This window comes from Hirundo rustica, chromosome 6 (genome assembly GCF_015227805.2).
Source record: "Hirundo rustica isolate bHirRus1 chromosome 6, bHirRus1.pri.v3, whole genome shotgun sequence".
Taxonomy (NCBI): domain Eukaryota; kingdom Metazoa; phylum Chordata; class Aves; order Passeriformes; family Hirundinidae; genus Hirundo; species Hirundo rustica.
In genome coordinates, this window is record NC_053455.1 from 27,240,517 (window position 1) to 27,255,095 (window position 14,579).

At 36.5% G+C, this 14,579-nt stretch overlaps 1 protein-coding gene across 1 annotated transcript in view; it reads right to left on the bottom strand.

The window, feature by feature from the left end:
* The window catches only part of NUBPL (NUBP iron-sulfur cluster assembly factor, mitochondrial), a 75,737-nt gene that overhangs the window by 47,156 nt on the left and 14,002 nt on the right, over positions 1–14,579 (bottom strand). Inside the window, exons 4-6 of the mRNA XM_040066743.1 lie at positions 14,098–14,188; positions 2,457–2,496; positions 2,276–2,366 (exon numbers count right to left, since the gene is read on the bottom strand). Of these exons, the coding sequence (XP_039922677.1) occupies positions 2,276–2,366; positions 2,457–2,496; positions 14,098–14,188 (222 nt within the window). The remainder of the gene's footprint in view (positions 1–2,275; positions 2,367–2,456; positions 2,497–14,097; positions 14,189–14,579) is intronic.

Sequence of the window (14,579 nt, forward strand, 5' to 3'; positions counted from 1 at the left end):
ATACAAAAAGCATTATGTACACATTTAACAAATACATTTAACAAAGTAAGAATTCCATAAATTTTTTGAAGTTCCAAGTGTAAGAGAAGCATTTAAATACTCATTACAGGCACACATTTATGAGTCCCTGAGTCCCCATTACAGAATTTGGAAAGTAAGCAATTCAAATGCTTTACTGCAGTACCTGAAGCACGATAAACTCTGGAAAACAGATTGTTTCATACAGGAAAAAAAAGGAAACACATCCAAAATCATTCACAGAATAAACAGTCTTGATGCTATCAAACAAATAAAAAACCTCTCCACCATCTCAACATCTAAACGCAAATATGAAATACCACCACTGCTTTTAGGGCAAAAGTCTGGGAACATCTATGCTTTCTGTCAGGCTGAATTAATTATTTTAAAAACTTAGTATTTTATCAGCTTGTCTGAATGCACAGGGACTTCCTATATTACACTACAAATCTAGATTAGGGAAGTAATTTAAATGGTTTCTATGCAGCTAATGAGATAAGCTATTTCTTAAGAATATGGTTTTAGGAAGTTAAATACAAGCAGAAGTATTTTACCCTTGCAAGCAACCTTATCCTGTTAAACATGAGGTACTAGCTAAGACCAACCAGAATAGATAAAGAGAAAACAAGAAAACTTTTTGAAGTCCCCAAGAGATCACAAAACTTTTTCTAATATAAAACAGAATGATAGTATCTTTAAAAGGACCATCACATGCTGTGGTTCTCTCTTGTGTAGGTGTCCAAGGTTGTTAAACTATTGGACCTACAGTTAACCCATTCTTCAGACTGGCTGGTAAGTGCATTCTTTCCTTTCTTAAAGCCACCTGGACATCAGACAGACCCACTGATTTTCCCTGTGACCTGTGAGCTTCTCTTCAAAGGAAGAGATGCAGACATTTTCCAGCTCGGATTTAAGACTATCCTGGTCATTATGCAGAAGCAAAATGCATGTGGGCAGGAGAAATTTAGCCGTAAAGCCTTCCTCTTTCACAGCTTAGGTTTCACTGCCAGGGAAATCAGCGATGCCCTGAGCACTAATGGACTCGTCTCGTTCCCACAGCATGGTTGGCCGGCATGCAACCGCACTGGTTGCTAGGGAGCGGCGAGCTCATTACACAGCATCACCCGCACCCTGCACAAGGCTGCTGGCACACACTTCCCATCTGGGACACCGCTGACTGAGGAACAGCACTGCAGCGCCTGCCAGCCTCCAGACTCCAAGGCAGAGCATGCCAATACAGCAGGTGCTAACTTTCGCTCTACCTTCAAGGTTTTACATTCTAGTTTCTGAGCCAGCCAGCGCAACACAGCACACAGAGGTCAGAATGGTCTCCACAGCTATTGGCATGGATACCTCTTACTTTTAAAGGTCAATTCGAAACAAGTATGTTCTTCCTGAAATTTTGGCAGACGCGTGTTTTTTGTGACCGGTGGAGTAACTGCCACCATTCTATTCCAAAATCCGTGTTAAATGAGAATTCAGTAAAAATGGAAAAATGCTGAAAAAAATTATTATTTTCAGTTGTTAAAGGAGCACGGTATTTGAAGGCATTTAAAGAAGACATATAGAAATCTTATGATCTCCAGGCTGTATACAGTAGATCCCTAGAATGGATGTCAGCTGTGAACAATCTGGGTCACTTCAAAGTCTAAACATGCAACCTTCATGCATTTTTTTCAGCTGTTTGTCTCATTAGCACTTCACAGATCTCTTCACAATAAAAGAAAAAAAAAATCTGCCGCAGAATAAAGAAGTCACCATGCAGCTACATGCCAGAAAATTTATTAACTAGCAATCTATCTGCATTAGACAGAGATTGTAGTTAATGATTTTCCTGTACCTGTCATGTCAAATGCCATCCAAGAATTCCTAGTGCTGGTGAATTAACAAGCACATAAGGGAATACAGCTGCAGATATGCATAGATAGCTATACATTCAAATCCTTAGGCAACTTCAAAATGCCTTTTTTTTAAAACAACTGCATAAAGAAATATGAAAAGGAATGAGAAGGAAGGCAAATTGGGGTAATTCACTCATCAAAGGCATAGAACAACAGCTCAATTTGAGGGAAATAGGTAAACACTAAAGTATCAACTTCCCCCTTTACCTGAATTTAAGAGAACCAAGACACAAAAATGGTCACCACTAACATTATGAAATTGTAATTACATTATTGTAATGGACACTCATGTACGAGTTAAATGCATTTTAAAATAACTGATTGCTTTGAAGCAGAAACACATAATTAAGCCTTACCTGTCTCAACAATTTTTCAACAGCTGACATTACCATCAGCCCTCTCCACACAACCGGGGCAGTCTCTTCTATCAAGAAACCCATAGACATGCTGAAACAACAAGACAAAATCCTGAGCTTTACAGCACAATAACAAGTACATCTGAAAAGAAGCTTGATTTAAAGAAAAACATATGCTCACCATGCGATTCCATAGTTCTTAAGGGGCCTCATTAGATTTTCTAAAACAAAAGCAAACAAGGGGTTTTTTTTTTGGAGGGGAGATAGTTTTAGGGTATTTCGGGGGTTTTTTTAAAGAAATGAGCTTACACTTTTTTTTTTTTTTTTCTCTTTTAAGAGCAATTTTCCCTCTCTATTTAAACAGTTGTTTATTTTTCTCCCTCATGTCTTCATTAAATGTATACATTTACCTATTCTGCCCAAGAATCTGATTCCACTTTTTCTTAGGTTGTTACATTTTACTAATACCATTCATTTTTTGCCTGAATAACAATGTATTTGCCTATAATATAATGTCACTTTGCGCTGCCAAAATCAATCTATTTTTATGAAATCCCTATGCTGGAAGGCATAGATTCCCTATGAGGAATCACTAAAAGCTGAGTCATTCATATTGGAACAAAACCAAAGCCATACAACATGGTGGGATTTTAATTCTTATTTTTTAATCTATCCTATTCACTGATCTCATGAATCAGAAGAGTATTCCCATTAACATACCAGAGTTTGGGGGAATTTGTCTCCTGTTAAATCTGCTACTGAAACCTTAGAGTAGATACCAAATAAAGCCACTGCCAGCTATACACTGTCAACAGCCCCAGGTAATTAGTCTCAGATTTCTTCACGTTGATAGAAATCTGTGAGACTTCTACAATTTCTATAGGAATAAAAGATGCTTATTTGAATATTGCAGAGGTATTGTCCTTGTCATGGTTGTTATTCCTATGCCCTCCAGTGTCAAGAATAAAAAACAGAGGGGAATACTGGAATTGTTCTGCTGGCAAAGGGGTATGCAAGCAGAAAGCAAACAAAACAATAAAAAAAGAAGTAATTCAAAACAAAAATCTCACAAAAGCCAAAACTCTTCTCTGTGGTTTCTACCATCTAGATCCACACCTTATCTCAAAATGGCACACACACACAAAAGAAAGAACAAATAGAATTCTATTTGGTCTAGCTGATGTCATATCAGGCAGGGACCAACAGAAAACAGGAAGAATATTTTAAGCAACATAAAACATACTGTATTTTGACAGAAATCCTTGATGCACCCAAAGTAAAATACAAAAAGAGAGTAAAATAAAGACAATGTGAGTAAAATAAAAACAGTGCATTCAAAGCTGAACTCCAAATTCAAACAAAATAACAACCAGAAGCATACAAATAAAACAGCCAGACACTAGAGATGAAAGCTTTCAAGCAATCAAGTAAGCGAGCATTCAAGGCATGTAATCTTATGAAATATGGTGGAGAATAAATTGGATGTTTTGGTTTACAAATCAAAAATAACAAAACAGGAAGACAAACAAATCACTTGTATGACTATTGCATTTAGGAATGAGTTGGGAGTTACTGCTGAAAAAGAGATTGGCTTGGACTGATACACTGTATCAGTGGATACAGCTCTTCTTGACTTGTGCAGCTTTTCAGTGTTGAGTTCGGGCTTACTTTGGTGGCATTATACTGTCTAACCACATTTCTAGCATTCACAGTCTTATTTCTCCCTCTCCACAGTAAGACAGTTTAGTTATGAAGAGGGTGATGACATTGGAACTACAGCCTAGAGCCATCTCTAGGCACTGTTTTGGTGTCCCTGTAAACAAGCTATACACCACTACAAGTTAAAGTACTGTTAGAAATTCTGAGAGAAATTGCTATATGTTTACCTAAAAGAGGGTTTAAAAAAAAAAAAAAATAGGAAAAAAGTATTTGCAACAGAATCACTGCAGACTCAAGGTTTCCTTAATTTTTTTTATCATGACACAGGGACAATTTTACAACAGAGCAAACCAAAAAGGGGAGGCCAAGCTTTGACTGCCAATCATGAGGCTCAGGAACTGGAGAGTAAGATGAATGGAAAAGATGCATTATTCTGAGAAGTTCACCAAAATACTAAGCCACTTCTCAGTTCAGTGCAACTGCTCTACACTATGTCAGTCAAACACAGAGACACCTCAACATCCACTACCTGCACGGACAATTTCTTCTGCACAGAGACCAGGCACACAGACTGAGCTCACACACCTCCAACATCTCCCTCTCCTTCACAAAACAGGAGAGCTCCTGTGAGTGGACAAACACTAACCTACAGAGCAGCAAAAGGGGGCTCTGTTTTCAAAAATGTATGCACAGTTTATTTCTCAACAGCAGAGTTTCCTTTTATGAAAACTGCATCTTATTTTCTTTGGTTAACAACAAGGACTATAAAATGCTCTAAGCAGCAAGATTTAATCAAATTTATACAATGCACAGGAACAATTCACAACTTGCTATATACTCTAGCTATAATGTTCTTCATATTTTCAAAGTAATACAAAATACTGCAGAGCTCCCCACTGTTTGCCTACTGCTAAAAATCATTCTTAAGACTAATCTCAAATTTAAAGTGCTTCAGTGGGCATTGCTAATCACCCTTGTCTCATCAAAAGCAACAGGCCTTCCTTCTCTTTCGCCACGGGTCTCATGAAGATTTTCTAAAACATAACATATAAAGAAGATTTAGCTTAATGAGACCTCAGTAACTTCTCTAATTCCCATTACTCCTAGAATACGCTTTTCTGTTATCAGAAGCCTACCATACAGCTCCAAAAATTCAACACACAACAAAACAGATTTCTTAAAATCACAACACACAGCAATACCATACCACCTATGCCAAGAGATAAATAAAATGGCCTAGTTTGCAATTTTCCAGTAAGCCTGACGGCCTGAAGTAAAAGACTGCTGTGCTTTCTCTGAACATACAAAATCAGATCAGTAAGATCAACATAGCACCAATGACATGTCAGTAAATGCCTTTTCTGATAGAACACAAGTAGAGCACTAGAAAGGCAGATATGCAAATTCAGGACAGCATTATAGCAGACTGCTAATTAAAAGAGTTCTGGGACTGGTCTGAAGATTGAATTGTTGCTCACACGGGGAAGAGTAACATTGATGTAATGAAGATGGATCTTCATTACATCAGTGAAGATGCACTTTGTAATTATTCTTTACTAAGCTTTCTCTCCCCAGACATATCAAGGCTTGCAAATAGACTATCCTAACAAGGTATATGAGTTACTCCACTTTTTCTCTAAGAAGACTGACATAGCTGTTCAGTGATGGTCACAGTCACAAGGTCAGTACAGTACAGAGGGAGTGTACAGAACTACATACATATATATATGTGTGGTTTTGGCTGGGATACAGTTACATTTCTTTACAGTAGCTTGTATGGTGATTTGTTTTGGATTTGTGATGAAAGCAGTCAAAATCTATTCTGCTTCTCACACCACCCCACCACTAAGCAGGCTGAGGATACACAAGAAACTGGGAGGGGACACAGCCTGAACATATGACCCACAACTGACCAAAGGGATATCCCACTCCATATGGCCTCAGGCTCAGCACAAAGCTAAGCTTTTCTGTCTCCCAAAAAAGAAACCGAAGCACATTCAGCATCATGGTGTTTGTCTTCCCAAATAACAGTTACACGTGATGGAGCCCAGGGTTAAGCCACAAGGAGCCATTCCAGCTCCTGGCTTAATTTTTGGAAGTGGTCTGTTGAGTGATACATTAGCACAAGCAAAAGCTTACATTCAGTCTTACCCTATCAGATAAGTAGAAACCATTATTCCAGAAGACTATGATGTTACACTACATCTCCTTAGAAGACATTACACGGTTTAAGAAAAGCAAAGGTAGCTTATAATTATTAAAAATTAATGTAGTGGATCGTGCAACAACCTAGCAAATATATTTTGAACTCACCGGCTCTGAGTTTTCAAGGAGAACTAAGGAGAAGGTTGGGGTTCTTTTATCATTTCAAAGACAGAAAGAAGGACGGACAGACGGAGACATTGAGCATGAAGAGTAAAAAAAATGGTTGGGCTTTACTTGTGTAAACATAGATGTCTCCTGCCACTCCGGATGCCTTAGGGAGCTGAGATTTGTACAGGGCTAGCAGATCAGACGGAGGGCACAGGGAGAGACACACCTTCTGAAGGGGCAGCTAGAAGCCTGACACCATACCACAGGCACGTTTGAAGCAGTACTGGTTTCCTAAGCAAAAACAAGTAAATTCCACCCACAGAATGGCAAAGAGGAAAGAAATGCCACAGAGGGGAGGGGAATGAATAGCAAGAGGGCCCCAAGGTATCTTGAAATAAAACAGTGACACCAATCTATGAAACAGGGTAAAGGATGCTGTCACCAAAAGGTTAGTCAAAGCCATACATTTAAAATCTTTGCTTTAACTGCAATCATTGTTTTAACTGCTTATGCCAGAAGCCTAGAATATTCTATGGCAAGTGATGGACTAATTGAGACCTCAGGCTTGATTTCACACTGGGTTGTAAGTTTATTTGCAAGATTGCCCCAGAAATACTACAATTTGCATTTTAAGCTTGAAGAGCTCCACACAAGGATGGCTGTGATTGCCCATTACAGCCTGCACTAATAGTGTTATCTAACGATGAAGACATCCCAAATACTTAACCAAAGCAAACTAGTAATGAGACTTAAAGACCATAATTCCACGCTAACCATCGAATTTCAAGAAATATATGCATAATGAAATGAAACTTTTCCCAAGAGATTTGATTCTCATATTTAGAGGGTCTACTAGCCCCATTACCTGAGAAGGTTTTACAGTTTTTTCCTCCCAACAGACTACAGAGGAAACAAAGCTCTGTAAAAGCTTTGTCATTAACAGAACAGTTTTGCAGATATGACTTCATCAGTCCTACCTAAAAGCAAGAGAACTAATTGCTTGCTGGAAGACTGTACTTAAAAAGCAAGTCTGACACAAGTAAAGAGCACAGTGATTCAGAAACATCTTGGCTAAATTTTAAAGCAGCACTGACTTGTTAGGTTTAAAACACAGGACTAGTTTTAAGTATCATGCCATTACCTTCCATCACAAATGCCTTCCTTACGATTGCTGCAATAACCCACATTTTGAAATGCCCTCAGATCCCCAAGGAACCAACAATTTTATTTATAGTGGATCAAAAGCTTTATTAGACTAATTTAGGCAGGTTCTTTTAGTTCATTATACTCACAAGGAATGAAATAGACTAACCCAATATTGAATTTAAGGCATCTGTCCTGACACAAAAAAACCGCTGGGAAGCTCACGTCATTTGAAGCAAAGACTTGCTGCTGTGCCAGGGGAACTGCCCTGGTCAGTCATATAACAGGGTGCCAGACAGCAGAGCAGAACAGGGAGCAGCAAGGAACCCCAGGGGCAGAGATTCACTACACATCAGCTTTAATTTAAGACCCAACTTCAAAAAGACATTCCAGTTAACAAGGGACTTTCATTACTTTCAAAGCAAAACTAGAGAATCCAATGCATTTGTGTCAATTCAGCCTTTCTAGGTTCAATACTGTCATCAAGACACTCCCCCCATCCCACCTCCCCCTCCCCTCCCCCCCCACAAAAAAAGGGAAATTTAGGTTAAAAGACATGGGAGAAAAAAAAAAAAAAAACTGTTCAAAGAATTATGTGCTGTTTTTGACCAAGATAGAGTCATTCTTTTTCACAGTTGTGTTTTGGATTTCTGACTAAAACGGTGTTGATAACAGAGGGATGTTTTTGCTATTGCTAAGCAGTGCTTACACAGACCATGTCTTTTCTGCTTGTCACCCCACCAGCAAAGCGGGCTGGAGGTGCACAAGGAACTGGGAGGGGACACAATCAAAACAGCTGATACCAAGTTACAAAAGGGATATCTCACACCATATGGCATCACACTTAGCATATAAATGATTAGGACCATCAGCTAAAGCAAAGGAAAGAGATGCTAGCTTTTACACTCTTATTGTCACTTTTGGCCTCTGGGCTCTATAGGGATAGGATTAAACCACATTTTTTCCTGTTGATCTGTTCTGCTTCATTTATCTATTATGAAAAGTTACTTCATTGTAAGGAAAGAGAGAGAATACAGCAAGAAGTCCACAGAGAAAAGCACAAAAGTGAAACTGCAAGGTAAAAATATTGAGAAAATTCAGAATTAGTTACAGTCCTTCAATTTTTCCTCTAGCAGAGAAATGGAAACACTTATTCCTCTGAAATAAGCAAAAGGTGAATGTGTTCAGTCTAAAAAAGCATGATTGATTTCTTTTGTTTACATATGTATAATGAAAAGAGTATCTATCATGTTCCTATAATAAAGTAATTTTGCAATTTAATTCCAGTTTTTATACCAGTTGAACCAAAAACCCATTTGTATTTCTAAGAGTAAACTTTGTAATACAGTAAATATCTGCTAGCCACAATTCAAATAAAATCATTTGGAATTACTGCACTGCAGGATTAACAACATAAAGAGTAATACAAATCTGTCTTTAAGTACTTCAAATGTATTATTTCAAGTTACAGCCAGCGCTCCTGTAATTTATACTGGAATGGCATTTGGTTAAATTTGATTTGCCATTTATCCAAAAAAGACTGCTCTCAGTAAGAGGCTTTAATTACCACACTACAATTCTCATCTTACATTTTTTTGTAATTGTATGAATTTATACATAATGAAGAATAAAATTTTAATAAATTAATTCCCTAGATGTTTTTTCCTTTTAAAGAGCAGCTAACAACTGTATGCCTAGAAATAATTCCTTGCAGAATTGTGTACCCTCCATCTCCTTTCCCTTCCGAGGTCGTTGATTTTTTGCACAAGTGAACTCAACAATAGCTGGACTAATCCACCTTGAGGTTTATTGTTACATGTTTGAGGGCAATAATCAAGGTCCAGAATAAGATACTAAACACTTCAGTAGTCTTCTCATTTTCAACTACTCAATCACATTTGAAAAAGCCTCCAAAATATACACCAAAATTAATTACCACATTCTTAATCCTTATTTTGTGACTTGTAAGACATGGGACTACTGTTCCTCTGTCATCCAGATAAACTGGGGTAAGATATCACCAAAAGTAAAACACAGGGTTTTAGTTCAGGCTACTTTCAAAATAGAATCAATAAAACATATCATTACACTGTGCACAATCTAAAAATCACTTACTCACCAATCAAGAGCTAGTGTCAGTAGCGTTGTTTTGGTTTGGTTTTTTTTTTAACAATCAAATTTAACTTTTTTTTTTTTTTTAATTAATCACGATGCAGTTCCACTGATAAAGCATGATAAACACAACTTGAGACTTCAAGCCTTACCTTTAAAGTTCAGTTCTTAGCAAAGATTAAGAAATTTCTTCATGGTTACCAAAATAACCATGCTACCTACATAACACGTTGTCTATTTCACTAGTCTACTCCAAATTTTCGTTTTATGACCCTCAAATGAAGGCAGGACAATCCCTTAATACTATTCCAGCAGACATCTTTAAACAGTCACAACTATTTTCACATTCTGTTATGAGAGTGCTATCACAGTCTTAAGATACATAAATGTATCCCAGTGAAAAAACTCAGCTGTCCATTTCTATAGTTCTTGCAATTTTATTAGATTCAATGGGGCAGCTGCAAACACTATTAGCTTTCTCTAAAAAAATACATTTTATTTTAAATTGTGAAAACAGATGTCTACTACTGATCTTCTGAATATACTATTTTATTAAGAAATGAAAGACACTGAAGCTATCATAAAATGGCAACAAAGATTTGAAATACTAAGAGTAGAGCCACCTGTCATGAAGATTTACCCACCAAAACCTTCATAATCAAACTAAATAAAGAAACTTTATCTATCTGGAAAAATGGCAAATGTTTTTGGCAATATAATAGTTTTTACTCTCTGCCATCTAGTTCAAATGGCAGATTTAGAAAAGAAAAAAAAAAATGAAATCATGCGATTCATTAAGCCAGAAAACTGCTTTTTAAGTAAATTACTTTGGGAAAGAATAGAAGTAATGCTTTCGTAACTCATGCTATTAGCATTCCCCTGCATATATATTGTAGCTGATGTTAATTTTAATTCCATAGTTAGATAATCCTCCATTAGCTAATTAAATTCAGTGGTGAACTTATTAACCAAAATTTCCCTGACAATTTAGTTCAAGTATTTTGAATGACAGCCTATTAAATGTTAGCAGACTTTTCAATGTTCTACAGTTCGCAAAATTAAATTAATGTAGTATCTTCCATTTATACAGACTCCTCACTAAGAACTCCTAATTCATTCTAAATGCTTAAATTACAGCATAACCATAATAATTTCAATTCAGAAGTAATAACTGCTGCATGGACTTATTTTGTATGGTACTGGCATCCCTAATCCCTTTTCATGTGAGAAAAGAAACTGAAATCAAAGATTTCAAAAGTGCTCAGAACCTCCCAGGATTACCCTACAGGTTCATTTTTAAATCCATGCCTCATACTGAAGAAAGCAGTAAACTTTAAACTTTTTTTTGATTGCTATATTATGAAAAATGTCTTTAATTGACTTATTGTTATGTAGACATAGTTTATACACTTCTGTAAAACAGAACTGCCTGGACTCTCAATTGCTATGCAATATTTCTTCAGAGCTTGTTTTACTCTTGAAAATATAGTAAGAAATCAGAAGATAACACTAAACTTCATTATACCAAAATACATGTCATACACGTTTTTATATCAATATATATAGAGATGTATATAAATATATCATATATATACACACCCTGATGACTGATCACTTCTTTGCAAGCTTATCCCATCTGTCACTCATTAAAGGAATCTTTGATTAAACTTTAATTAAAGTTTCCTATGTCTTTCCTATTGCACAAGAGTACTTCTCTTGCAGTTACTCTTCAGTTTCATCAACTCAATAGTTAAAAATACACAGAGAGAACAGAATATCTGAAATACAAATTCTAATCTTGTTGTTCGTATCAAATTACTGTCTTTCTCAGAAGACTTGTGTCATCTGTCAAGCTTTTGAAATATACAAATTAATTTTTCTGTCTGTTAAAAAAAAGGTATGTTCTTTAAATCCTGATTATTTACTTGTGCATTCCACACAAAACTAGAAAGAATATATTTCAGTGATCAAAATGTTAGTGCTTACAAGATGACAGCAGCAGTTTCAGTTCAGAGAGATCTTCCAGTTTTTTTCTATTACATTGAATTCTGCACTTTTAACAATGCTTGAAACATGTCAAGACAAAGCTTACAGTGGATTCTATTCAGCTGTTTACCAGAAATATCTAGTCACTGAAACAAAACTGAGCTGCTCAGTATCTGAGTGAATACAGTCTTAAGTTCTTGCATTCCTAGCAAGTTGAAACTTAAGAAACAGACTGGGCAATTTCCTTTTCAATTTGTGGCTCAGGACATGGATTTAAATTAGGTATGGACTGATAAAGTACTTGGCAAAATGACCAAAGAGTTCTAAATTATCTAATCTATTTTTCAGACAGTGAGCAAAAAAAAAAATGGAGAAACAAGTCAATGTTACATAAAAATGAAAAGCTGAGAGAAATGAACACTACAACAGTCCCTTCTGTGTTCATACTGCACAATGCACTTCATATACAATTCACAGCAAAAAAAACCTGTTACAGGAAAACACAGCCTGTATGACATACAGCCTCAATGGAGTTCAAAGTATGAGTGAACCCAAGAATACTTCCACTCATACCAGGATTTCAAACCCTACTAATGATGCATGAAAAGGCTCATTTATTTATATATTTAATCACTCAGCAGCCTTTTGACTTCAAAAGATATAACAAAAATCCAACAAATAAAACTAAGTACTCTCTTTCTCTCTTAGGAATTTATCTAAGTAAAACCTGTATTTGTAAGCCAGGTACTTAAACGGAGGAAGTACTCAATTTGACAGCTGTCTCTATAAGCACATGCATTGCATCAGTACATGGAAATATATTACTTTTCCTTTATCCAGAGTACAGGGTATAATCATAAGGAGATAGAATTTTAATCATATAAGAAATCCTAAGTTTGCCATATTAAGTTCTCATAGGTTGATACTACAAGCTTAATAACAAAACCTTTAAAGATACTGGAACTGTTTCATTCTGTATGCTTTATACCAGGTGAGAACATATAGATCAACTGTAATACCCATATACATGCACAAATTAAAATGAGTTACAAATGAACATTCTATAACAACACTAGAGTAGGTATAGAGGAATGGAACATCCCTCCTATGACAAAACACTGAGAGCATCAGGGTTGTTCAGCCTAGAGAAAGAAAGGCTCCAGGGAGACCTTATTGAAACCTTTTAGTACTAAGAGGGGACTTGTAAGAAAGATGGGGACAAACTTTTTAGAAGGGCCTGTTGCAAGAGGACAAGACATAATGGTTTTAAATTAGAAGAGGGTAGGTTCAGACTAGATATAAGGAAGAAATGTTTTACAATGAAAAGCTGGTGAAACGCTGAAACAGGTTGCCAAGAGTGGTAGTAGATACAAAACACTCAACATCAGGAGCTCAGAGCAACCTGATCCAGTTGAAGATGTCCCTGCTCATTCATTGGCAGGAGGGTTGGACTAGATGACCTTCAAAGTTTCCTTTCAACCCAAACCCTTCTGTGATAAAAAAAGAGAGATCACAACATGAAAAGAAGCAGGAGTATTTAACTTTCCTTTTACCTAGGCATTGCTGCCCACAAACATTGCAGTTGATTACTTCACTGAAGCCCTTTTATGTCCTGTTTGAACTGGTAGATGTCCTTGATCCCTCCCTGACAACACTTACAGCCAGTCTGTTCTTTCTTCAGAAGGATCCTAGGGCATTTTAATGTGTTGACCAGCTGCTATAGCGTGCAACTAGTTTTGTACGTGGTTACATGTTTTTAATTTTTTTACTTACAAGCACTCTCTCACAGGATAATCAAAACAAAGTATTAAAAAACCCATATCACCCCAGTGTCCTTACCACCCTAAAAAACCAAGCTGCCTTATACACAAACATCATAGGAACAGGGTATCAAGATAAAGCCATTCTTCACTTTCATCCTTGGCTGGCCTCGGTGAAAGTTAAATTTCTAAAAGGTAATCAGGCTTTTAGATCTGTTCTACTTTGGGTCACCTTATTTCTCTGAAGATTGCTCAACCTGAATTTATGTTTCCCCAGAATTCTTCCTAGCAGAAGGAAAATTAGGAGTTTTGTCTACTGTCTTCACCTTCTGGTAGGGAAGTGACCACCACTGCGTTCCTAAACACACAATTTCAAATACAAATGAGTCAAGTGGTACGGCACATTTGGCTGAAGAGAGATCAATCATTTTTTTGAATGACATTTCATACAAGCTATGTAATGATCCCTCTCTTACTAGATTTTATTTTTGGGTCTCTTTCCGTAGATCAGTGGGTTTTGCTCTTTAATTGAAAGTCATCCACTGTAGGATACTATATAACAATTTTAAAACTACTGATAAATAACCTTCTCTTCAAGAGTCTCTAGTAAAAATCCGTGAGACTGCATGGACCAAGATTAACAAAAAATAGGATTCTTAACATACTCCTAATTGTACAAGGTAGCCTTGAAAGTAACCTCAATATTAGAGGCAAATACATACATACACTCAGTACATACACTCAGTATTTATTTTCTGTTTGCAACCCATCTGTGCCACACTCACTTGAGTGGACCATGCTCACACCTATCCAGAAAAGATAACAGGAAAAAAAATCCCTTCCACTTACTTGGTGTTAATTCTGGGTTTCCTTTTAAATTCATCATCTTTGGAATTGAAGGTCCATATATGTCTGCATCAAGTAAACCAATTTCTTTTGTCTGTGTAAGGAACAAAAGAAGTAATTGTCAAAATGTCTTCGTTTCTGAATTATTAACTGAACAAAATCCAATACTGTTCAAAGGAATAAAAAAAAGACTTTGATTTGAGACATCAGTTATCACTGTTTCCTTCCTCTCTATATAGCAATTGAAGATGAAATATAACAATGTCTACAAGTTGGGTCAGTTGCCTTGACAAGAGCTAGATTCTCCCTACAGGGAATCCTCACTTGTACAGTTTCTTACTTACAGGGTAGACCACAGAGCAATGTTCTCCCTACTCCACGTACTTTTATACAGAACTAACACCTTAACTTTTTTAACAAGGTATCATATTTTGTTAAAAAAACCCACAAAAACAAAGAAAAAAAAGGCAAAAGAAAACAGGAGG